Raw genomic sequence first — 26,377 nt, forward strand, 5'->3', positions numbered from 1 at the left:
AAGTACATGTTATAATGTTCCTTTTAAATTATGCTCAATGTGTTGTTTTATCAGCAGCCACACTATTTCAATCCAACACTTGCTTTTATTTTGAAGTGTTACCGAATGGCGGCCTTCATATTTCTTTACTGTCGCTTGTTTCACGCAGCTAAGATGACGACGATGTGTGAGCTCTTTAATTGGTCGATATTTTCACCCCGCCATTACAACCTGGAAACAGCGCCACAAATGAATTTATGTTCGCATTTTGTGGCGGTGAGGACGAAACAAATCGTATTTCGTATTCTGACTGCATGGGTTTGCTCAATGTGGAAGAGGGAAATATTTTTGATGTTACGATTCTGTGCCTAAGATTAGACGAAGTGGTTACATTAGCCGAACAGGAGAAAAGGTTGGTTCAACTTTTAAAAGGAACATCAATGTTGTCAATGTTGTCGTTAACGTTAGCCATGACGAACACTTGGGCAGCATTAGAAACGTTACTGTTATAACGTCAACCATTTTATCACTCATTTTCTGTTTATGCTCATTTTAGTGTTGCGCCAAAGTTACTGAGAATGATTCTGTACAGTTTATCTGATAGCAGCTAACGTTAACGCTACACAATGCTATCATTAATGTCATTTTTAGTTTAAAAATATATAGTAACTCAACTAGATTCAACGTTACCAAAGTTTTTGTGTTACATGATTGTGTCCAGTGGTTGACTTCAATGCTTTCAATGATGACTATTTCTTGACAAAAATAATGATAGGGGCGTTGTTGTGTGCCTTCTGGGTTCTCCACCTTCTGGTTTCCCGTGCACGCGCTTTGCTCATAGCCTAACACAGCAGCAGGAGTCGTTTGCAGACATTCACAAACAAGTTGTTTAGGGCGGTGCGAGGTCGCTTTTCATATATGGCCAGGAACGCTACATTACAGCCACTCGGAGAAAATATGTAGGTGTGTGCATGACACTGTGTCGTCCGTTAAAAATGATGCTAGCGGTACGGTACTTCAGGGCCCCTTGGAGTAAAATGCGTAACTCCGCCCATCCCCATGTCACCTTGCTCACCTAAAGCTTTACATCTTCAACTTTTTATGCGAAACAAAATGTTTTCAAGATGCTTCAATACACACAGTTTTTCCTTTCTCAGAATTGTCTTAATGGTATTTTAACACATCTGAAAAGGGCGTTACACTAAATCCATTTTGATGGTCATGCATTGTGTAGTTATTACAGTAAGCTTAGTCACAGTACTTTATCAGACAAGCATGTGAAAATGTTCTTGTCAATTTTTCATAGCAACTCCATTAACATTGTCTCACAAAACTCAAGGAATTGGCTACAGCTCCCATGTGAATGCATCTCCCAAGTGATAATTAACTTGTCACAGGACTCAACAGCAGAACACTGTTAAAAAACACCAAATTTATATCTGAATGGAGTAGTGTTGTAGCTTGTCATTCTGTTGATAAGACATATGTTAAAGAAATCTAAAGCTTTTCTCACCTGCAGATGAGTGTGGAAGTGAATTTGCAAGGGATGCCTTCCCACTTTCTCGATGGTGTCCAGAAACAAGAGACCATTCAGTTTGACAGGTTGGAAAACAATTTTTTGGAACAGTAAAAAGTCACAAATGTGGTCTTGAATGTAAATCCTGTTTCTTATAAGCAATATGTAAGCAATACTGTTAACTATGCTCTTCTAGGTCCTTTTCCAAATTCAAAGTGGCTCCTTGGGATCCTACTCCTGTTGGAGAGGCTGTGAATCTCCACCTTTCATATTACAGGTGTGTGCTTTCCATTTGTTTGTCCAATTCCAGTAATTTTTACCTACCACCAATGACGGACATAACTATTAGTAATAGTCCTCAATGGTACAGCAGTCAACCATTAGCACATTGTAGCTTAGCAGCAGCCTAGGCCCACTGTATGTGTGGCTCCTCTCTGTGAATCATTGCAGAGGGAACATTATATATTATAGCTATAGCCAAGATTTGGCTTAGCAACATCTAAGCAACATCAAGGTTACCAGAGTTTTTATTTATTTATTTATTTATTTTAAGAATGAAATGTGAAAAGTGTGTGATAAAATGTCATAAAATGAATAATAGAACAGTCAGTTTATAGCCTAAGAAAGTCACAAACGTTTGGCTACAGGTAACCTATGTATGATTGGATTCATTTACGGTTGTCAGTTATATAGCCATATGGCTAACTGAGTTTGCCAAATATAGGCCAGGCCAGCAAAACATTTTTGATTTTACTACACCGTGATTTAAAGAAGAATTTTAGCTTTAAAAAAACAAACACATTTATTTAATATTGAGGAACTAGCTTAGTTCAAAGTGATGCATCTCTGGCACATAACAGGTCTACAGGACAATTCCAGACACACATTTCTTCTTCAATAGCACCATGGCTTCATCTCGTCTTTCAGACCTAATGATCATCAATGAGTCAGTTATTCTTCTGCGTATTCTTCTTCTGAATCTGAAAGAAATAGGCTATGAGCTACGTTTACGTTTACACAAGGTTCTGTGCAACATGAACAGGGTCTTTACGTGACAAAACGATGCTTTTTCAACTCATTAACTGTGAACAAACCATTTGAAATCAAAGTTTTCCTTTCCTTTGCATAGCAGTTGGTAACACCATGTGGTAATCATTATGTACAATGTAAAAACACATACTTTACTGTATGTGTTTTTTCCCTTCTTTTTTTAATTTTACCCCATTTAATCATGTGAAAATATCTATGTTCATGTAACAGAAACCCCAGAGTCCTCCTCTCAGAGAAAGCATTACGCTTAACTTACCGTCACGCAAGACAGAACAATAATCCCCAGTTCACCTGCTTCTTGCTTGGTACATTCACCGTGGACAGAGGTGAGTATATTTTGTTATCTTCAGAGTTCAGATGTTGGAAAAGGCACTGTAGAGATATTTTGCAATCTTTTTTCAGTTAAATACAGAATCCAGTCCGATCCGCTGTTGCATTCACAAACTTAACTCTCAGAAACGCAATGAGCATTTTCATTACAAAATACCTTATCCTATACCCCCTGAAATACCCTATCTGAAAAGATTTCAAGATAAATAGCTTGCAAGGCTGTTATCTGTCATTTGCTGAACCCCTTCCATAGTCTGGCTATCACCAGACCAAGCTCAACCTTTTTGAGATTGCACATTAGTCTGGGAAGTCTGCGTTGTATTTCTACTGCACAAGAGGTGTGATCAATAGGAATAGTTCAAATGACTATACGCTTGGATAGTCCTTCAACCAATCAGACCAATGATTCGGGTGTGCTTGGTGGATAGGCCAGTTTGTGATTGGTTCTAGCCAGCAGATCAGACCCAGTCTACTCCTTCCACCAATCAACTTGAAGAATGGCATGCAATGTGTCAGGGTTTCTGTTAAAGCTCCCGTCGGCAGCATTTTTTTAGTCATATTAGCTTGAACTGTCATGGGATTCTGGAGGTAGAATATTAAATAGGCTGTTTAGGGGAAAAAAAGAATTCTCTAGCTCCCTCTGAAGCCTGTAATCGTGCTTGCAAAAATCGAGCGCTCCCTATTTTGTTTAAGCAATCACGTTAGGGGGGAGGAATCGCTACCTGTCAGTCACAGCTTGTGCACACGTTGCTATCCAACCGCTGCTACTCTGCTGCTCACGTACACAACCTCGTCTCCAGAGGGGGAGGGGTTTGGGGGGCAGTTTGGAGCTTCGTAGAGGTTGGGAGAGGGACCTGAAAGTTGTATCGGTTTGAATTTTCCGAGTTTAGACTCGGAATTTTGAATGCTTGCCGACGGCAGCTTTAAGTGATTTTCACAACGTTTTGTTTATTTTTATTTTTTTAACCAATAACATGTTTAATGTTTGCTAATAATTATCATACTGTACACACACACACACACACACACACACACACACAGACACCCACACACACTCTCTACTATACAGAAAAGCAAGCTCACACATGCACACTCATTTATATACACATTAGCTGCAAGAGTAGGTGATATATGCATAGATGGCAAAAATTGGAAATACAGGCCTTGCTACGCCTTGCTCCCGCGATAAGTTAAGCCATGTTAAGCCATGTGATATCGACTGCAGAGTCGTAAACACGCCCATCTAGACCATCGTGGACAGATTTTTAACCACGTTCATCTTGTGCTGCGCAGTTCTGCGCCATCACAAACTCGCCTAATGACGAGCTATGCACAGACACATTTGATAGACATCCGTGGTGCCCAATGAACGGATCTGGGCATTTTTTCAAATATGAGAAAATGAACATTTGGTTGCTAGACCACATCTCACTTGAGAAGTGGTAGGTGCTAGCCAGGCTATTTGTGTGCTTCAATTTCATATAATTTCTTACTATTTGACTTTGAAGATGAATGTATTTTAATATCCTGGCTCAAAGATATTTTTCCAGATGTACATTTTTCTTTGAGAACTTGTGAGATTGTGTACTCTGCTGCCAACTCTGGTCACCAAGGAGTCAGCCAAGAGCAAGTTGATACACTTACAGTGGTATACTAGTCCATGGAACTTGCTCAGCTATGTAGTGAACTTGTCACCTTCTTTTTTTTGTTTGAGTTTACACCCCTGTTTTCTATACTAATAATAACCAACAGATTAAATGTTGTGTAAAAGTGTCTGTATCTGACAGTCAGTGAAATCTGATTGCATGAACTTTTCTCTAAAAGCTGTCTGTGACTTTGTTTTTGTTGTCTAGATGAAGAGGGGGTGACCCTGTCTTTGGATCGCTTGGACCCTGGCAGGGAGAAGTCAGGCTCGGGACGAAAGGAGCCCAATTCCTTCCTGCCAGGTGATGTGGTGGTGCCCTGTTTATTTGAGATTCAGCATGCCGGCCTTCGAACCAACAATGTGCCTGCACACTATGCAGATGACCTCGGTGCATCTTTTAAGGTATAATGCAAATTGTAGTTGATTTTAGAAGCACATTTGGGTTTGGTGATATAATGTTCAATATGAATCAGTGAATGTGAATGATTGAATATTTTACACTTGTTAAAAGATAATAAAAGGTTATTTGAATAATATTTGTGAAAATGACACTGCCACATGCCAAAAGCTTGAAAGACAATGTGGTAGAAACATGGAATCAAAAAGAGAAACATTATCCATACCCTTTTTAAATAATCAATGGAATCATCTTCATTTGCCACCACAGCTCTCAAAATGGTTCTTATAATACTTACCAAGCCTCTCCACAATGATCTAGGCCGTACCTTTTAAGCAACATTCAGAGTTTTGAGGCATGAACGATTGCTTGCCATCACTCTAGCCGTGTACTCACTTTTTTTATGGATTGAGGTCTGGAGTCTGGCTGGGCCACTCGAATATTCAAGGTCATCCCTGAAAAAGACATTTGACCTCATTTATGAAACGACACAATTCACCCTTTTTTTTTACAACAATCATCTTGTTTGCTTTGTTCATTTTAATGATATAGGATTTGCTTCTTTTAATGTCTTCAGAAAATGTTAACACTTTTTTTTAGTGGCAAAGTCATAATGCAGGCTAGCAACCAGCAAAACAAAACTACATCTATGTGACAGTTTCTTTTAGTTTGACTGTAACTTTTGCTATATTACATTTGTCAAAATTCCTTTACCCTCTTGTATAGATACTTCAACAAAGCTGCACCAGCAAAAAGACTATGGAGCTTTCTCAGCTGCTCATGCTGCGGGGCTGGCTCAGCTGCACAGAGAACAGCGACTGCCTTAACTTCGATCTGCATTGGGCAGGCTTCACCCTTGCAACCATGCTAAAGGCCACTCCGATCAAAAGCATACCGATCATTCCCACTGCTCTGGCCCGGAACCTGAGCTCCCCGATCAACCTGGCACAGCCCCTCAACGCAGTTAGCCAAAAGCGAGGGTAAGGGAGCAACACTAGCCAACCAGTGTCTTTGATTTATTCTTTGGATTTTGGTGTATTGTTTATGGCTGTGTTAGTGAGTGGATAGTAGTTCTTCAAAATGTCCACATACCACACTGCCATCATACTGTACAGCCATACTAATGTCATACCATCTTTTCTATTGTGGTGTGTGTGTGTTCCCTATACACTCTCATACCTATGTTTAGGTTTTTGAGCATGGACCAGACCGGCAAGCTACTGTTAGTGCTAGAATCTGATCCCAAGGTCTACACCCTCCCACTGGTTGGAGTGTAAGTTGTTCCACGCATCCTTTCCTTTTGTCAATATTGTATACTTATACTTTGTAAAATCTCTTCACATTTGTATTGTTGTTCCTATTATTGTTTTATTGTTGTGCAGATGGTTTTGTGGAGTCACACACATCCATAGCCCTCAGGTGTGGGCATGGTGCCTTAAGTACCTCTACAGCTCCTCTCTTCAGGAAAGGTGGGTCATTGTGCCTTGTGTGTATTTACTTTGGGTTTAACAGCTGTGCTGTTAGTGCTTGTGGCCATTTGACGTAGTAACATGAAATTGAAGTTTCCATGACAAATATGTTCTACTGAAAAATGTGCACTAGTGTCTTCATTTTTCAGAGCTGTGTGTGTATCTAAATGTACTGTATATCATTTTAAAAAAAAACTCAAAAATGAATGCTTCATAGCAGTAGGCAAGTCCTTTTCTGAGGAGTCTGTGCTACTATACTGCTATTCTTATGGATTGTTTATCTCTGCAGGGGTTTGTCTGAAGGAAGAGGGTTTCTGGTGGTGCTATATTCCTTAACCCACAGAGAGCCAGAATTCTACCAATGCCAGCCAACCACCAGAGAGAACCACAATATGGAGTTGCTTCTGCTAACAAGTACAGAGTCCCTCACACTCTACAAGGTCAGTTTCAGTGCAATGACGTATGTGTTCCTTGGAAAAGGTGTATGAGCTTTTAGCACATAGAGTTGGTCACATAGAGATGTTAAGAACAATATGGATAACAGCAGATTATATAAAGATTATAATCACAATCGTGATTATTATAACAAAGGGTGTGTGAGACCTCCAAACCCTTTACAAGTTATTGATACGGTGATTTTTCTCAAAAATGTATTTGAAATTTTAGTTTTGTATTCGTTCAGATTATTCTGAAACTGAGTCACTTTATATGGTGCCTTCACATGTTGCTGCATCAAATATGGCATCTCCACAGCACTTACTCACAATACCAGAACTTGACTGTCACAGAAAAAGACACTTAGAATCAAAATGTCTCAGATGTGGATTTGATGTGTTCCTGCTGAGTAGAATTTGGAGCCCAAAGACAGAAAACCCTTGTCATTTGAACTCAGCGCTGGGAGTGAAAACCAGGACACAGAGTTCTATAAGGAAGTGATGTCTCACGCTGCCTCTAGCAGGTATAACATTTTATGATCATTTGCTGATTTTTTTTTTAATGTGGTGGTGTGGGGGGGTTTTTTTGTGTGTTTTATTTTTTGTGTCCTTAACTCCTCAGGCATGTCACTGGAGCTAAAGTGGCAAGCTCTCCTCAACATCGGCTATCCATCAATGAACATGACTCAGGGGTTGAGGATGAGGATCTTTCCCCGAGACCATCCCCAAACCCCCACCCAGCTGGAGAACAGGTCAGGTTATTAACAGGGTTCGGTATTAATACTTGTTTAATTGTCTAGGTGTCATTATTTCTGTCCTAAACTCCAAAATATCTCCCCAGATGTTTTCTTCTTCAATATCAAGCTAACAGTCCATACTGATGACCTTCTGGTGTCTTTACTTCACTAGTGAATCCATGTCCAAAATTAAAAAGATGTATATAGCCGTCCCACACTGCAGACCAGACCAATCTAACTTTGATTTCTTTTAGGTGAGACAGGTGCAGCCCACAGTACCAGAGCTGTCTTTGGTAATGGATGTCAGCTTTGTGGCTGGGACGACAAAGCCTCCCGATGCAACTCCGCAGCACCTTCCCAATCCCACCCTACAACAAAGGAAGATTTTTGGGCTCCCCAAAACCCATAAAGAATTCCATGTCGGTGGACAGAACAAGCTCAATTCCTGCCCCCCAATGAACAGAACTGTAGCTCAAACCATGTCTAAAGAGGGTTGTGAAGGGCCAACTGGATTTTCACAATCACCGTTGCCTTTGTTGTCCTCCCCACCTAGGATGGCTACTTTACCCGATGGGTCTTGTGACCTGTTTATGCAGCATTCTACTTTAGGCTATGCCCAGGAATCCAAACCTTACTCCCCAGATCAGTCTGTAAACTCACAATCGCCCCGTAGTAGATTCTCTGGTTCCACCCCTACTCAGCCCCTGCCACAATTGTGTATGTTTCCCAGCAGCACCTCTTTAAAGTGTGTCAATAAGCCATGTAGCTGCTGCCAACACCACTACACTGCTCTGTCGTATCACTCCCAACCTTGGCCAGAGACGCCCCTATCCTCGGATCCGATGACTCCCACACACCCTGCCACAGTTTCTCGTGTTCCCAAATCGACTCCTCCCACAGGCTGTCGCCTGTCGCCACCTCACCGGACTTCCCATCAAGGCCCAGTGTATGTCTCAAGGACCCCACCACATGTGGACTGTTTGCAGCACAGCTCCCACATCAAGCGCCGCCAGAGCCATCCAGTGCCATCTGTGAGCCAGGGTTGTCAGAGCCAGAATGCCTGCCTGGCTGCGTCTGATGCTTGTTTTAACATGGCGCCAGTAGATGCTTATAGAATTCTTATGGACCAGGACCGGCAGCTGAAACTTCTGCAGTCACAGGTGACTTATCTTTAACTTTGTCCAAAGTGCCCTCTCCTTGAAACCTTGGTTGTTTAATATATCACACCCATATCAATAAATTGTCAAATGCATTGTGGCATTTGTTGCCAGTCATAATCCGAACCTGTGTGGTTTCTCAGATTCACAAGCTTCTGGAGGCCCAAAGCCAGGGAACGTCATCTCGGCTTTCTGACTCCTCGCATCAGTCAGGGGAGAAGCATGCCGGACTAAGCCCGGGTCAAAAACTGACAACCCCCGAACCCAAGAAGAACAGTGTCAGCATTGCCATAGGAACAGGTACACTTTGCCACTGACTAACCCCCAGAGGTGTAAAGTAACTAAATACATTTACTCAAAATACTGTATTGAGTAGCTTTTTTGTGTATTTAGGATTTTTTGAGTAGTTTTAAAAATCGGTATTTAAAATTTTACTTGATTACATTTTGAGTGAAGTATTGTACTTTGATACATCACAAATCCAATCAGTTACTTGAGTAAAAAAAGAAAAGAGTGAATCGTCGGAACTACTAAGGTGACAATGATCAGCCAATAAGGTATGAATCTGTCCACTAACGATGTTCAACTAAATTCAACAAAAGATAGCCTAATTTATGAATTGTTGTGCAGATGGACTATAGGACATTGAACTATATGCTTTTGGTCCATATTTTAAATATTTTGGCAGAGTACGAGCCTTTTTTGCAGGCAAAATGAGTCATTTTGACCATTGGTGCCACTGTTTAGGCCTTTGCGTTAACAGTTTTCGACTACTGCGTCAAAGAAATAAAAAAAGAACTGTAATTTGGACATTGAAATATTCAGGTAAAATAAAATATACAGTGGAAAGCATACATAAGCAGAAATAGCACCTACTTTCTAACAACAAATTAGTATTAACCCTCATGTGTCTGACCGTTCTAGTTTTAAAAACTTAAGTACAATTTTTCATATACAGTAGATCTCCATTTCTCAAGGTCATGGAGTAGCCTACTGTCAGTATGAATAAAAAAACTAAGACAATCGGTATTACCTGGCAATTTAGCTGCTTTAGCTGCCTCCCTAAACAAAAAAAGTAACTAAGTAACTTTTACTTAAAGTACATTTTTAGTGAACTACTTTTTACTTTTACCTGAGTATATTTTCAGATGGGTATTGTAACTTGTACTTGAGTAACATTTCAGCAAAGTATTGGTACTTTTACTTGAGTACAATATTTTAGTACTTTTTCCACCTCTGCTAACCCCCATCTATTTACATCTAGGTATTCCATGCATTTTATCCTCATGATGGCTGTATACCATCCCAAACAGTTGGAGGTGTGAAATCCCTATTTTAAGTCTGTGAGAAGTTTACAGTCCTATGTTTTTAGGGGAAGGACCACTTCCTTGGACACTTTTGATAGGTACTGATTTCTGCAGACCGAGACACCTTGTAAGAGCTGCAGTTATGGAGATGCGCTGACCCAGTCGTCTAGCCATCAGAATTTGCCTCTTGGCTCAAATCCTTAAGCTTGGCTATTTTTCCTGCTTCCAACATATCATCTTTTGGGACAAAATGTTCACTTGGTGCCTGATATATCCCACCAACTTACAGGTGTCATGATAAGAAGATAATCAGTGTTATTCACTTCACCTGTCAGTAGTCATAAAAATGCTGATACTGTACATGCTAGTCCCATACAGTCTGTGATTCTGTCTTCCAGGTGCTAGTCTGTTTTGTGGCAATAATGAGGATGAGTGGTGGAGAGGTGGTACTCCAGGAACTCCCAGCAGTGGCTCGGCCCATTCAAGACGGTCCAGTACCACAGCCATGAGTGAAACGCACACAAACAGGATAAAGGACCCTGAGGATGAGACCAGGAGCAGTGATCAGAACCGCAAGGAATCACAACAAATGTACTTCAGTCTTGCTGTTTCATTTTAATTTGAGTAATACATGCAGTATATTGATTAGTGGTGCATGATGTATCTAGAAAGCGATCACAATGCGATTTCCAACGTTTTTAGAATTGATACTTTATCAAAATAATAGCATTCTAAGTCTGTGGAGCATACTGCTGCCACTCTCCTTCATGGTCCTTGCAGACATAGTGGGCGTATCCAGCAGGTAGCCCTGAGTGAGTGAGCGAACTATTTAAGCGAGCTATTTAAAGGTAAAAACATTGGCATAACACTACATATGATGTACATTAACTATAACAAACAACTAGAATTGCATCTCCGAGTAGCTGCAAGAGTGGGCTTAATCAGGTGCAGCTCGCCAAAAGGATCGCAACGGTACCTCGTTGCTCTGCATTTTATTGTACTGACTACAAAAACAATAAACGTGTAGGCAGTTTTACCCTGGAAATCAGAATTCATGGAGCTTACCTGCACCAATTGCATCGGTGTATCTGATATAGGCAGACCAGAGGCGAGCTAAACAGACAGTGCTGCAATGTCGAGGTCCAGAATCAGTCAGTGAACAAAGGTCGTAGTGTTATCCAATTCCGTCTGAAAGTCTGAAATCAGTTAGTAAACTTTGGTAATCCAATTGTGTGCAGTGATATTTTCAAATGCATGCTTGTTGCCACCCCTCGAGTTGGGTCATAGCCAGATCCTAAATCTTTTGTAGATTTAGGTCTGGACTTCCAGGCTAGCACTTTATGATGATGAACCCAGGATTGACCTGCACACTACAAAAGAGCACCAAATCAAACAAAAATGGCCAGCCTCCTCTCTTCCAGATCCTTTAGGATATTGTACTGTAGTATCCTGACTTAAGTAATGTAAGGTCATGCTGTACCACCCCACGCCACTAGAGGTTAGGGTCTTAGAACTGATGACATGTTCCGTGATGCGTAGAGTAAATAGTAAGGACTGGCAAGTCAAGTTCGTGTAGCCTTCGTTACAATAAAGTTCCTGAAATGGACTACGGGAAGTTCTTTTTTTTTTAGACGTTATCACAGATATATTTAGTAGTGGCATTGTCTCAGTATCGAGTATAGAGATATTTCTGGGGGGTGTTGTATTGAAGTCATCATTTTGGTATTGTGGCCACTTATACGGATACCGTAATTTCCCTACTATTAGCCGCAGGGGGCAGTTAATATGGTATTAATATGGTTTTGTTTCTTTTCACTTGCATAAAACACTGTCCTGTGGCTTATACACAATGCGACTAATACACAGGAAATTACTGTATGTCCTCATAATCTGTTCTGCAAGTGTTATGGTGCATGTTACAGTTGTCATGCCAGTGTAATGTGTTAATTGGTTTCTTTTGTGTGTTAATTTTAACCTCTTGCAGGAGCCCAGGTGTGTCTCATTCTTTTCAGAGCCTCATGCTTGGAGAGAGTGCCAGCATGTGTTACCAGTTCCCATCAACTACTACAGAGGAGTCACATGGAGAAAGTGTAGCCGCCGACCAAAGGTTTTTTCAAGATTTACTGGTAAGATTGTATACCGCAATCAACAGTTAATTAAATATAGTAAGTAGTAGTAAAGTAAGTCAGCATATATTAAGTTAGCATATATATTAGTGGTACATCCAGGTCTCTCCCTCTCTCTCACACTCACACACACACACACACACACACACACACACACACACACACACACGAGGCTGGCTGTTATTGACCTGTCATGTTAGTCGTTGTGTCAACACTAACGAACCCAGGAACAATGGAATAATAATAATAACAATAACTTGAATTTATATAGCGCCTTTCGTAGTACCCTTAATAGCTAATACTGTATAGTTGTGCGACTAGCTCAAATGTGTTTTGAAATGTGTGAAGAAATAATAATGTGTATGTACATTTTCACCCCCCATGTGATCTTATTTAGGGTCAAGTAAATGATCGTCTTCAGGACACGTCGAAAGGAGAGCTAAGAAGTTCCAAAAGTGAATACAGGACTGCACCAGCTGCAGAGACGGCCCCATCTCCTGTTGTAGCCCAAGCCAGGGAGGCTTCTTCTCCCAACTGTCGGTCTCCAGCACCCTCTTTGAAGGCTTTGTCTCAATCTGACTCCTCTCATGAGGGGGACCAGGTGTACAACGCGACTGTGAAACACCTAGAGAAGTTGGGTGTCAACGTTGACTCCAAAGGCAAAAGCATGTCTTCTAATGCTGCCGTGGAGAGTGTCAGGTATGTTTTTGTGTGTATGCAGTTAGATATACGTTTGTAAGGGGGGTTTTTTTGTTTATTTTTTTTTATCATCTGAAATGGTATACTGATGTAAGTGTTCTCCCTGTACGCAGCACGCTGGCGTCCATCAACCCTGAGGCAGTGATCCCCAGGATAGCTGTGTGTGACTTCGTGGGTGCTAGCATGTTGGCACCTGGATGCAGTGCTGACCTTAGTCTGGAGGCCAACTCAATTGCCCTCAAGTATCTGAGTGACGTCCAGCTATCTCACCTCTCTTTCAAAAGGGAAGCAAAGGAGACCTCTAATGCAATTCAACCTAGTGTGGATTTTCTGAGCAAGACCTTAACAGGAGAGAGGACTGCAGCAGGCCTTAGCATTCTGTCGCCTACTAACATGTCCTTAGCCACACATAAATACATGAAGCGATACGGACTCATTGAAAGGGCCGACAGTGAGGAGGACCTGCAGGAGCAACAAGATGGCATGGGTCATGACACTATGTTGGACTGCTCGGCACAAATGGACCGCTCCAGGAGCAGTGATGATTTTCACAAAGGCATTAATGTGCCATCTTCCCCACCAGGACCCCACAGCTCCCCCCACCTTGCGAATGAAGGCCTGGTTTTTAGTGACGTACACAAGCTTTTGCACGGTCGTAACCACACAGAGAAGACTGGCACAAGAGAGATCACTCGGAAGCCACCCTCCGCTTTAGAGAATCGGTCTCCACTGGGGACCGTGGACACGCAGGGCTCTGTTGGCAATTTCCTTGACCTTAGCCGATTGAGGCAGCTCCCCAAACTATTTTAAAGAAAAGCAGTTATTTCTTTTAAATGTCACGTGAAATAAGAGGAAATGGATTTTAGAATGCAGGCACAGCTCATTCTCCTTACAGTGTCAATGTGCAGTTCAGAACAATGCAACTTTGCTCCGAGGTCCAAATGAGAAATGTCTTTAATGTTGAAATGCAGAGATGTTTCTATTGGTATTGTTGAATCTCTGTGTGCTCTTGTTTGGGTATTTTAACCATGGTAGTTTTATTACTCAAATTCTCCAATACATTACATGTGTGTTGTGTGCTGTTTAACTACTAATTAACTATTTTTGTTTCAATGAAATGCCTCACCTTACGTCATTTTGCACAGTTGGTATTTATCAAGTTTTTTATTAATAAAAATGTTTTAATATTATTCTCCAATATATGTTTGTGAGTCTCGTAGATCATCCTCAATGATCCCCTCAGTCAGGGACGTCCTGTATAAAAGAGGTTGTTCCCGCCCCCATCCCAATCAGCCAACCATGTCCATTAGTCCATATAAGGAGTTCCTGTCACAGTCTACATGGCCAGCCAGCAAGCCCACAAATTGCATCACCACACCGATTATATTAGACAAATCCCCTCCACATCATACATAAAATTCCCTAGTCAACAAACAACATATATTCATATTGTGTTTTGTTGTATGTTTTTCCCCTTTAGGTGCTGCCTTTTTTTGTCAGGGCTCACTTGGGACCTTTGGACACACATTTTACAGGTAATGCACATCTGAAATCTCTCCCATGATGTGACAAAAAGGTTAAATTTCCGCCAGGTGATGTGATGTGCCTATTTCACAGCATGCAAACCTTAACACTTTCAGCGCTTTAGCTTCACCAGGCACAACAGCAGAAAAGGCCTATTGGCTGAAGCGATCGTTTTTGAATCCGGCAAAAATCATTCTTTACTTAATTGTTTAAGAAAAGAACATTGCGAGTTCTTGCGTTCTTCTCCTGAACAGCTAAGCAAATCGAAACAAAAGGGTTATCCAGAGCATCAAAAAGTGATGGAATGGATCATGTTCCTACACAGTATACGCTAAAGTTACATATTGAAATACCAGACGTTCTAATGACAATGCCAGAAATGCTGTCTCCCTATAGTCAGTGGCCACCATCAAAATCAGTTTGAAAAGGTTAATTAAAGTAAATACTGTTTAGTGTTTCTATGAATTCAGTCCAGTCTCAAGCAGAGGTTCAAAGGGTTGTTATATAAGTCTCAAAGGTAAAATATTTGAGATTAGTGCATAAAATCCAACAGAGCAAAATTCAAAACCAGAAGAGGCCAGGTAAAGTTTGTGAACCAGGAGGACAGCAGTAAAAGCTTCAAGGAATGATCGAATACTCTATTCTAGTCACCAGTTTCTGGTAAAATACTAATCATCACTCTGTGATCTACCCTACCCATTGGGACACCTGATGATTGCTGAAGACTGACTCAGAGTTAGCCAAAGAAAGAGGCAAGCTAGTCCAACTGTCAGGGGAAAATATTTCAGTCACCTCGATCCGCAGTTTATCTACTTCAACCACTTCAAATGTAGCCTATGTCTTTGATTAAATATGAGTTCCGCTCATCCTGTTGACGTCAACTAGAAATATCAGGGTACCAATGGCAATGGGAACTCCAGGATCCTTTTCTGAAATTAGTGTATGTAGTTTGTCATTTAAACCCCGAGTAGTTAAGCTTAACATTTGCATTGATCTGATCAATAGCTCAAAGGTCGGGCTGAGCACAAAATATGCCGTCTGTACACACAACATAATGTTCTACAGGCCACTGACCCTGCCAAACAGTTCTTTTACCTCAGTCTGCAGCAGCACAAACTCTTACAGTGGTATATTTCAATAATACAAACAGAAACGCAGGTAAGAAATGTCTATTATTGGCTTGCTATCGTCACAGGAGAGTTGTATGGGGGAGTCATGTTTAAGATCAACTAACCTCAGTTTATAAGCAGTAATGTGTGTAGTAAAACAGCTTCCTGTTGCAAATATGCCGGATAATAGTTCAGTAAAAAAAAGAATAGATTACTCTTCATCTTACAAAATGTTGTAAAGACATAAAAAGACACAAGGCATTCTGAGACCAGGCTTGAAAGGCTGACGGTTAAACATGTTTGATGTCATTGAACATATTTACCCATAGACAGTCTAAGTATTATTATGTTTTTGTATTTAAAATGTTTTATTTTTTGTTTCATTCTTTATTTTAATAATTCAACATAAAACAGCCATGTGAAGCAGTTAGAATCTACACAGCCACATGTGGATCTAATAGTGTGGGGTTTGCACAACACCTCTCCACAAAAACTGCACTTTATGTTCATAGTAGTGCCAATGTTGGCATTATTGGTGGCGATCTATACACCAAATGTATTTGGTCCTTGATTACAGAAAAACAGGAATCATCTTAATTTGATCTAAGATCATTTCTCAAAATCTGCATTGGTTTGATTCATGGAAAAATAATACAGAAAAAGGAAAAGTAATTTGTAATGATCAGTGATACATTTATATTTAAATTTAATCACATGGATTAAGGAAACGGGCATCTTCAGTACAAAGTGAACTACTTCTCAATTTATCCACAACATTAAAGACATTATCACCCTCCAAAAAATTGTATTTTCTTGTTCATCATGTTCAAGAACCTTTGAATTATTAGCTTTAGGCTTTAAACACACTTTGGCTCTAGTTTGTGCTTTCTGCATCTCATCAAATGTTCTGGAAATGGCATCCGTTTCATAGAATGACCCAGATGCCATCAATCAGCCAAGGGGCCTTAAGTAGTATGAAAAGACATATGACGTGTGGTTTTTTTATGCTTCTTGCATTTTCCAAACCAATACTGAGTGCCTTCCTGTCTGGCCCTTTTCAAATAGCAATGTTGTTGCTGTCAGTGTTGTGGATCACTGTGTTTTGGATATTGCAGCTTGTAGCTTGTTGTTTGTCATCTTGTGAGTTGGTGTGGCTTGGCTGAGGCTGTGGATCAGAGGGGTATTCCATCAACCTCGCTAAAGGCTAAACCTGGCTTATTTCGATAAGTGTTGCTAATCACTTATAAAGTTTGAGGGTTAACTGTTTTTTACCTCTGGGGACCTGTTTTGTTGTGGGTATCTTATGTCTGCCTTTTTTATTCTTGTTATATGTATTTTATTATGTACTGGAAAGCACTTTGTGATTTTATCTGTGAAAAGCGCTATTCAAAAAAAATACTTACTTAATTTTAGTGAGAGTGTCATTCCATTAGTGTGGTTTACATGAATCCCAGCTTGGTAACTATGGGAATTTATGCCACAGAAATAGCCTGGTCCATAGCAGGTTAACTTCAGAAGATTAATCAAGTGTTGAAGTGTTGAAAAAGACATAGTGGGTGGACTGAGTGAGTAAATTTGAGACACTTTATGCTCATCCAAAATCAAGCAAAAATGGATTGTGTGTGTGTGTGTGTGTGTGTGTGTGTGTGTGTGTGTGTGTGTGTGTGTGTGTGTGTGTGTGTGTGTGTGTGTGTGTGTGTGTGTGTGTGTGTGTGTGTGTGTGTGTGTGTGTGTGTGTGTGTGTGTGTGTGTGTGTGTGTGTGTGTGTGTGTGTGTGTGTGTGTGTGTGGAGCTTGTGTGCATGTGTGTGTGTGTGTGTGTGGAGCTTGTGTGCACGTGTGTGTGTGTGTGTGTGTGTGGAGCTTGTGTGTGGGTGTGTTTGTGCGTGTGGGTGTGTTTGTGCATGCTTGTGTGTGTTTGTGCATGCTTGTGTGTTCATGCCTGTCTACTGTGTATGTTTGTGTGTGTGTGTGTGTGTGCGTGCATGTGTGTTGAGCAAAACGCCTGCATTTCAGCCTTATTTGTGCCCGCAAGTGTTTAACAGGTGCGATAATTAAAGAATCCCATGTTATTTTCCCACAGGAAAAATCACAAGATACCAGATCTTGTGATGACCCCAGGGTGCCATACATTATGCATTTGCATTTTCTCACGGAAATGCAGTTCTAAATGTAAAAGCTTTTCTTGTATGAGTGTAAGGTGTAATTTTTGTTGATTTATTTTTTTTCGGGGGGGGGGGGGGGGGCATATCCATACTTCACAGGTCCGATTGTTTATCTTGTGATTTCATTAGGATGAAGCCACTGGTGTCTTTGTGGTTGCTGTGCTTCCTGCCCATACTTTGCACAGCCCAGGCCAACCGAGACATCTGCAGTGCCAAGCCCAAAGACATCCCCCTGGAGCCATTATGTGTCTATCGTAGACCAGAAGAGCCAGAGACTGAGGACCCTACTGAAGCAGCTGAAGCAGTTCCAGAGTCCACCAACCCCCGAGTATGGGAGCTGTCAAAGGCAAATAGCAGATTTGCCCTCTCTCTCTTCAAAGAGCTTGCTAAGAGCAAGCCTGATGATAGCAACATCTTCATGTCCCCAATTAGCATTTCCACAGCTTTCGCCATGACCAAGCTGGGAGCCTGCAACACCACCCTGGAGCAAATCATGAACGTAAGATGGCTAGCTCCATGACAGAAGCTAAAAAATATTCACTGTGGAGATGCAGCTTCAATTTTGTTCTTATTTATGTAATGGTAAACATGAACAGACTTAAGAAACAGGCTTATTTCTTTTCTTGCTAGAAATTCAAGTCAGTCATGCATTTGTGTGGCTGAGGAACTTATTATTATGCAGGCTGTTTCTTTTTAGTGGACTAATTATTGTTCTTATATTTGCTACTGCCTCCATAGGTGTTTGAGTTTGATACGATAAAAGAGAAGACATCTGACCAGGTGCACTTCTTTTTTGCGAAGCTGAACTGCCGTCTTTATCGGAAAAAAGACAAGACAACAGAGCTGGTCTCAGCCAACCGTTTGTTTGGGGAAAAGTCTTTGAGATTCAATGAAACTTACCAGAACATCAGTGAGCTGGTTTATGGGGCAAAGCTGTTACCACTCAACTTCAAGGTGACACTCTATCAGGGATCATTATCGTATCCGTGTGGATCATTCACCTCAATATGTTTATCATGCTTTAAGATTAATTTGTCCTACACAGGAGAAACCGGAGCTTTCAAGAATGACAATTAATGAATGGATTTCAAATAAGACCGAGAACAGGATCCAGGACACTCTGCCAAAAGGCTCTATAGACAGTACCGCTGTCCTTGTTTTAGTGAACACCATCTTTTTCAAGGTAGAGAGATAATAGCAGAAAAATATGAATACCTCGGGCCTTATTTCAAAAGATGGGCAAAGTGCAAAATCAAATGTCCAAAGCTAATTTTATCATTCAAATTCAATTGCTAAAAAAACATTGGTGGGGGGTGGGGGTGCTGTTGTGCAACTGGCTACAGCACCCATAGGCTACCATATTTGCATCCAAGTACCCACGGAGACCTGGGTTTGAGTTCGGCCCACCCCATCTCTCTTTCCCACTTGCTTCCAGTCAGCCTGTGTTGTGTTGACCATGCAGTTCAGCCCTGCACTCGCCCACACTTAAACCCGTAAACACGCAACACCTCGGGTGGGGGTCATCCCTATGTTCCCCAGTTTTCCCCAAAAGGGTCCTATGTTCCCCGGTTTTCCCCAAAAGGGTCCTATGTTCCCCAGTCGCAATACATACCGGGAAACATAGGACCCTTTTTGAGAAAACCGGGGAACATAGGACCCTTTTTAAAATTAAGGGGAAAAAAGGTCCTATGTTCCCCGGTCCCATACAAAGTGGGGAACAAAGGACCTGGGGAACATAGGTACGCTCCCCCTCAGGTGGGGGGTCGAGCGCACTAGCAATCAAGCTAACAAGCCTATAGGCTGCTAGCTCTCTCACTAGAGTGACTCTTAAGGTTGGGAAGGAGTCTATTCTGCATAGCTACAGTACATACCACCTGATTACCGTTACACTGTCAGTGAAGGCAACAAAAGCACAAAAATCTACTTAAAAAAACACGTCAATAGCTCCATGGTTCCCACAATCAACACGAAAGCTATAGTTCATGCATGAGAACTTACTGTAGCTTGGTGCACTTTGCCCGGCTTTTAAATGAGGGCCCTTGCTATTACACATTTAATTCATATTTGTTTGAACAATAGTGTGGTAATGAAATGAAGTCGTTACAAGGAACTCAAACCAAATTCACTGTAAAGTTACTTTATGTGTGCTGTACTACAGGGCCAGTGGAAAAACAAGTTCGACAAGGACAATGTTATGAATGATGACTTCTATCTTAGTGATGAAAAAACCTGCCAAGTGCCCATGATGTATCAGGAAACAAAGTTCAGGTATGGAAGGTTTCCTGACGACAAAGTGAAGGTCCTTGAAATGCCATACCGTGGAGAAGACATAACAATGGTGCTGATCCTTCCAACAAAAGGCTCCAGCCTGTCTGAGGTATTAATCATACTGTATGGTGGCCAGCCACCAATATATGTGTAGTTTATAAGCATGGCATGGCCATTTTACCCAAAAGAATTGTTAATTCTTTTCAATTCTTTGGTTTGCCAATGCAAATCCCAACTCATAGTATATGGTGGAAAATAAAACAGCTGCTTATCAAGCTGTTAATTTATTTATTCATATTTTAAAAAGCATGCTTTTTTTATTGTGTCCAATTGCCGTCTTTTACAATTTAACTCTTTCATTGTGGATTTGACTTCAGGTGGAGAAAAGCCTGGACCTGAAGAAGGTGGTTGGCTGGCTGGACAACATGAAGGAAATATCAGTGGCTGTGCAAATTCCACGCTTCCAAATTGAAGATGGTTTCAGTCTGAAGGAGAAGCTGCAGAATATGGGCTTGCAGCACCTCTTCAGCCCACACCACTCTAGCCTTCCCGGTACACACAAACTCTTTTCCTATGAAAATAATAACTTAAATAATCACTTTTTAAATCATCAATGACTAAGACCACAATGAAAATATAATTTGATTGACAATGAAATGTAAATTGTACAGATGGACATGATATAACATAGGATTATGTAAGTTCTGTAACATGTGCTGTGTTTGGTATGTGTTGTATGGTTTGTGAGCTATTCAACTTAGAGGAATAGGCATGGAGATGGACACAGAGCCATGCCCATTCAGCCATGCCATCAGCTTACGTCTTCGACAATTGTTATGATGTTTATAACAAGATTCTTTTATTTCAAGTAATGTTTCTGTATCTGTTACTTTTCAGGACTACTTGCAGATGATTCAGATGACATTTACATTTCGGATGCCTTCCATAAATCATTTCTAGAGGTAAAGCTGATTTTCTGATGTTATACTGTCAAGATGCATGTCACATGTTAATTATAGCTTTTTTTTGTGAATTTCTAAAAATCATAAGCCTGTCTGAATGATGCCATTATAAAATTGTCCCTAAAACTTCCAAGCAGAAACGACGAACAATATAATTGTGTTTGCACATGAATGTGATGTATTGCTGTGATGTATTAGTCAGTTCTGATATTTCCCCTTTAGGTAAACGAAGAGGGAAGTGAGGCAGCTGCTGCCACGGCAGTCGTGGCCATTGGTCGCTCGATAAACTTCAACCGTGAAGTATTTATTGCCAACCGACCATTCCTACTGCTCATCCGTGAGTCCACCATCAATACCATTATCTTCATGGGCCGTGTGGCAAATCCATGCGGTGGTAACCAATGAGATGTCCTTGAGCAAAAGGACAGTGCAATAGGCAGGAAGAGGAGGAAGCAAACTGACACAATAAGTTTTCTAAATTCTCAAAGGAATACTATGAAATAATGGTGGATGCTGTTAATATGTGTCTGAAATAAAGAGTGCATTTATTAAAATCATCTCTGTTAAGTCTTTGTTTAGAGCTAGTTCACATTCAACAGACTTTGCTCACTGCCCATCAATGATATGGTCCCCAGCAGTAATCACTCAAATTATAATATTTTATTACACTGCTCTAAACAAAATAATGGAGCACTTTTTCATAGGAGAATAGCACCAAGTCAATGACAGTTGTGGGATTTGTATATATATATACAGTATATGGCCAGTCTGGCCAGTTACGTAGCATAGGTGGTTGTAAAATCAGTTTCACCTGCTTTGGTGTCAATGAATTTAATTTGTACTCAAGAGGGGAAATAATGAGCCGACCCCCAAAACAGGAATGGTTTCATAGCTGATGGCAACTGATCATTTGTCCGTCTTTATCCTTCTTGACTGATTTTTCATTAGTTTCTCTTTTGACTATAGGGTCAGTGTCACTACTGGTAGCATAAACCAGTACCTGGAGCCTACAAAGGTTGTACAGGTAGTCCAACCCTTCCAGAATGGCATGGCACATCAATACGTTCCTTCGTCAGAAGGATTGCTTTCAGGATTTCAGGAGATAGGTAATTGTTATAGGAGAGCTGGGCAGGGTGATAGAATGTCTTTCACCTAACAGGAGGACCAGTATCTTTCTTCCTCTAGGAGGAACAGTAGGAGCCCTGCCAGAGCCCTACACAATTAACTCCAGCCTTCACCTGCACGCTGGTGTGAATGTCTTTGATCACACTGTCAGAAACAGGCTTCACGCGGATGGCCAGAGGACTTGATGGCTTCTAGAGGGGCATGTGACCACTGCCCAGCATAGTGGAGCTCAGTTGGCATTTGTCATAGAATATAAAATCCTTTCCCAGTCCTCGAAGCCAATTGCTGATTCACCTGATTGTAGAGACGGAGGAGGTGGTTTAAGACCGTGTAGAGCCATCCTCGTCGCCAATATGTTGTTTTGTACGTTGTAAGTAAGCACACAGAGCAGTTGTACACACAAACTTCTTTACGTCACTTCTTCTCACTCTACATTGTACACTAATCCATATCCATCGCATCACCATATCATAGTGACCCCTACAGGTTGGTAAGATATACCACTACCATCAAAGTTCAAAATCCCTATGCACAGCCCTTCTTTTTCCACTGGTGAGGATGAAATGCAGTACAATTATTGAAATCTCAAAGATTGTACATGGCACACTGGAGCATGTCCTTTTGCTGATTTTATTTGCGTGAACAACACGCTTATTCATAGTGTTAAATATCCTAAATCTTGTACTATTCTGCTCAGTCTTTCTATATTAACAACATCAGAAGGTGTGAATGTAAAAGCATGAGTATGAGCATGTATGAGTGTGGTTTAAGATCCTGTAGAGAAGAATTACTGTTACTAGTAGGAGCTGTATCCTGATTGCAGTATGAAGTTACACAGTATGCTGGTATATCTATTACTTTATGGAAATAATAAAAAGAAAGTATTTAGGCTACATTTGGATGAGTAGTGAATAAAACTTTTTAAAAATTAGCAGCACAGTAGGGTGGCTTTCAAGAAATCAACTTTATTTACATTTTCAAAAAATACTTTTTAAAATGTACATAATCCAAGGCCAATATAATCCAACGCAGTAAAATAACAATTGTGTACAATTGAAAAGCAATTTCAAAGCAGTTGAGTTATATCGTGTACGGTTCCATAAAACCTGAAACAAGCTTCTTCAATTTCAGAAAGGTAATGGCACCTTTCTATTATTAACACAGCAACAGTTAAAGATTGATCACTGAACAAGTGCAAAATCTCGGGATATATTAGTAAGTCATGTCAAGAAATAACTACTGTACTACTATCTCTGTATGTATACACAAGATTTCCAAAGTCATTCATACTAATGGAAAAGCCCTTGATCAGCATTTTTTTCTACAGTATACAAAAATCTCATCCTAACTCCTGCCTTAGCTCACATGTGTACATGCTTAACAAGATCAGCTGTACCACCAGGCCAGAAGCCCTTTCACCAATTCAACATTTTTATACATATAAATAGATTAATACAAATGCAAAACCTGGATATAATGAATCCACAGTGATTGGTTGAAATAAACTATTGCCAAAATGTACATAAACCTCAAATGTAAAATCAATGTACAAGAGGCAGCAATAACCACTGTTTTAGAAGTTATCAATAACAATCTCACCGTAACTTTTTAATCTAGTACATTTCAAGTGATGGCAATGACTGACAGACTGAATCTCTGTTTTTATTTAATCAGAAGTAAACACATTAGGGGTTAGGGGTACGATTACATGGTGAGAAACCAATTTTGTTTTGACATATTGTTTTTTTTTCTTCATATATTTAATGCACATGAGGCTACCCTTTCACCTCCCATGTTAAAAGTCCATTTGATATTTTGTCTTCTGATCATTACATATCTCTGAAGTGTGCTGTGGAACATCAGTATATTAGCAACAATCATTTGGTCTGTCAGAATAAATCAAACTAAAGACTGCTTTGCAAGTCATTGGCCACCTCTCCCCCCCCCCCCCCCCCCCCAAAAAAAAAACAGACCTAGAATATTTAATGTTTGACTTAATGTATTTTTTCGAGAATAAAGTGTCTCGATTAATTAAGTTCTTTTAAGTCTGGATCTAAAGATTTCAGGAGGAAATAACTCTATTTGATCTCCTCTCCTGGATTTGGGTCAACACATCCTCTGTGTCCTTTAACAAAGCATCAAAAATGCCATCAGCCAGCTGCATCTTTACATACAGTTCATCTTCATCATAGTTTACCCACTGAGACTCCTCATCATGCAATTCCTGAACCTGAAAGAAAGAGAAAACAGGGAAGCCAAACATTACAATAATACAGCAGTAAGGATTTTTCTTGTAAAACAAGTGAGCTTAACAGGCTGAAATCAAGCCGTTTGATTTCTCTATGACTGAATAATTGGTTTCTGTACATTACATTACATTACACTACATTAGGCTGACGCTTTTAAACCAAAGCCACTTACAACATGGTAAAAACATCTGAAGCTATTAAGAGCAATTCTAACACCAATTTAAAAACCACAATAAGTGCATCAGTGAGTGTAGTAAGTGCATCAATGAGTGCAATTGTCTGTAGTAGTGCTATGAGAGGATGATGTCTGATGTGTGATGTCTGATTACCAGTATATGGTCGACTCGGTCACGCTTTTTCCTGCCAAACTTAAGCATTTTCTGCCAGTCGGTCTTCTGGTTGTGCTCTCTTTTCAAACCGTACAACTTTAACACCTCTTCTGTAAGAAATGCCTGGAACAAAAATACACAGGTTACAGATCGTGTTGGAATCCTAATAAATAATCTGAATATGACGAAATAAAAAAAATATCTTGTACGGGGTAACATGTTCAACAAACCTGAACTGTTTGCATGTCCTTCATACATTTAATTCCATGAAAATATGAAGACTTGATGCGCTGAGGCTTCATCCATTGAGGCTGATCTGCTTTATGATCCTTTGCAAATACATCCTTAATAACCTCCCACGATAAATCAAAAACAGCCTGAAAAACAGATGCAATAATTGTAAAAGAACCATTCTACAAAAGAGGTGCCTTTTCCTATAATTGATTGAAATATAATAAATGTGATTGGGTGATGCATCTCATTATAAAATGGCTCTAGTTATCCAATAACAGTTAAGTTACTTGGGTGCTCTACAGGCAGTTAAAAACAGTGTGATACTCTTTAAGAATAGCATTTCTTGCACATAATGAAAACAAGAACCCTTGAATTTACGCTAGAATGAACATACAAAGTGGTTCTACAGAACACAGAACATTGCTTTTCGTAATTACCTCCGCCAAGGAGGTTATGTTTTCATTGGGGTTTGTTTGTTTGTCTACCTGTCTGTTTATTCGTTTGATTGTTTGCAAGATAACTCAAAACATTATGGATGGATTTTCAGGAAAGGTCTGAAATGACCAAAGGAAAAAATGAATACATTTTGGGAGTGATCTGTATCACCGTCTGGATCCAGGAGGCGGTTTGTGCTCTCTGAGTGCTTTTCCAGTTTTATTATGTAATGTTTTGTCATTTGTGTGTGTTGAGGTTTGGTCTAAGATTTAACTTTACAACAATTATTAAATAAATAAATAAATAACTTATGTGTTGGTGAAAATATCTATTCGAGTGAATGTTGACACTGATGTTCACGCATCTGGACACCCTTAGACTATGCATGTTGATTTATGCATAATTTTCGAAAAAAACCTTGAGTTCGAGCTCGATGACTTTAAGATTGATTGATCTTAACATAGGAAGCTACACCAAATCCTGTAAACATTTTGAGATTGGGATTATAATGCACTCTTTAACCATTATATTTCATTATGGGAAAGGAAGTGAGTAGAATTTATAATCTAATTCATAAGGATTAAAACCCTCAAATCTAAAGAGGTTGTGTTTTTAAACGTCTTTTAGTTGTGGATTGACTTTACCTGTTTGTAGCTTTGCTTGCAGTAAGTGGCCTGGTCTTCACTTGTGTTATCCTCTCCTAAGAAATCGACTGAGGCCTGAGGTCTAGGAAATCCAGCCAGTGATGTACCATTTCCCAACCTGCACTTGTCCCAGATTTCCTGAGTTGCAGCATACACAAGTTTTTCCATTTCTGGTATACCATGAGGCACAATCATGGCAGGTTTCTCAGGTATTGTTCTGGCTTGAAGAGGTAGCTCTGGTCTGGGAGGAGTCATCACCTGTTGTATCGGACCTGAGCCAAATGTACTTGAAATACCTCCCTCCTGCCATATGTGGCGATGTTTCTGTCTTTGCTCTTTCCGAGAACTGAGACCAAAGTCCTCTTCAAACCAGTCATCTCCTGGTTCATCTCCTAAAACATCCAACAGCTCTCGGCTAAGTTCCAGCTCAGCCAAACGCTTAGCCAACTCCTGTTGACCGGACGCATCCAACACAGGACTCTCCTATG

The 26,377-nt window shown here is 40.4% G+C and overlaps 3 protein-coding genes across 7 annotated transcripts in view; 2 read left to right on the forward strand and 1 right to left on the reverse strand.

Annotated features, from left to right (window-relative positions):
• The first annotated feature begins 221 nt into the window (after positions 1-221).
• stil (STIL centriolar assembly protein) lies at positions 222-14,036 on the forward strand. The gene is made up of 17 exons (XM_062556813.1): positions 222-391; positions 1,499-1,581; positions 1,692-1,772; positions 2,756-2,871; positions 4,729-4,922; positions 5,644-5,897; positions 6,107-6,190; positions 6,300-6,386; positions 6,676-6,826; positions 7,235-7,344; positions 7,443-7,572; positions 7,812-8,717; positions 8,858-9,014; positions 10,420-10,612; positions 12,006-12,147; positions 12,545-12,846; positions 12,960-14,036. Exons 2-17 carry the CDS (start codon positions 1,499-1,501, stop codon positions 13,654-13,656), a joined length of 3,687 nt encoding a protein of 1,228 aa, XP_062412797.1. The 5' UTR covers positions 222-391; the 3' UTR covers positions 13,657-14,036.
• Positions 14,037-14,227: 191 nt separating this feature from the next.
• serpinc1 (serpin peptidase inhibitor, clade C (antithrombin), member 1) lies at positions 14,228-21,430 on the forward strand. Of its 2 annotated transcripts, none has more exons than XM_062555900.1 (8): positions 14,228-14,381; positions 17,773-18,142; positions 18,382-18,597; positions 18,689-18,826; positions 19,802-20,020; positions 20,289-20,463; positions 20,809-20,873; positions 21,096-21,430. In XM_062555900.1, the coding sequence occupies exons 2-8, from the start codon at positions 17,774-17,776 to the stop codon at positions 21,276-21,278; spliced, it is 1,365 nt and encodes a 454-aa protein (XP_062411884.1). In that variant the 5' UTR covers positions 14,228-14,381; position 17,773; the 3' UTR covers positions 21,279-21,430. The 2 variants fall into 2 exon arrangements, with proteins under 2 accessions (XP_062411884.1, XP_062411883.1); XM_062555899.1 differs by lacking the exon at positions 14,228-14,381 and adding an exon at positions 15,238-15,528.
• A 2,512-nt stretch (positions 21,431-23,942) lies between these two features.
• The window catches only part of cep350 (centrosomal protein 350), a 29,908-nt gene continuing 27,473 nt past the window's right edge, over positions 23,943-26,377 (reverse strand). For all 4 annotated transcript variants that reach the window (XM_062555612.1, XM_062555611.1, XM_062555609.1 and 1 more), the window contains 4 exons: positions 25,890-26,372; positions 24,807-24,953; positions 24,577-24,699; positions 23,943-24,228 (listed from right to left, as the gene is read on the reverse strand). In XM_062555612.1, coding sequence (XP_062411596.1) covers positions 24,061-24,228; positions 24,577-24,699; positions 24,807-24,953; positions 25,890-26,372 — 921 coding nt within the window. In that variant the 3' untranslated portion in view covers positions 23,943-24,060. The remainder of the gene's footprint in view (positions 24,229-24,576; positions 24,700-24,806; positions 24,954-25,889; positions 26,373-26,377) is intronic.

The sequence above is a fragment of the Sardina pilchardus genome, chromosome 15, assembly GCF_963854185.1.
Source record: "Sardina pilchardus chromosome 15, fSarPil1.1, whole genome shotgun sequence".
NCBI classification, from domain to species: domain Eukaryota; kingdom Metazoa; phylum Chordata; class Actinopteri; order Clupeiformes; family Clupeidae; genus Sardina; species Sardina pilchardus.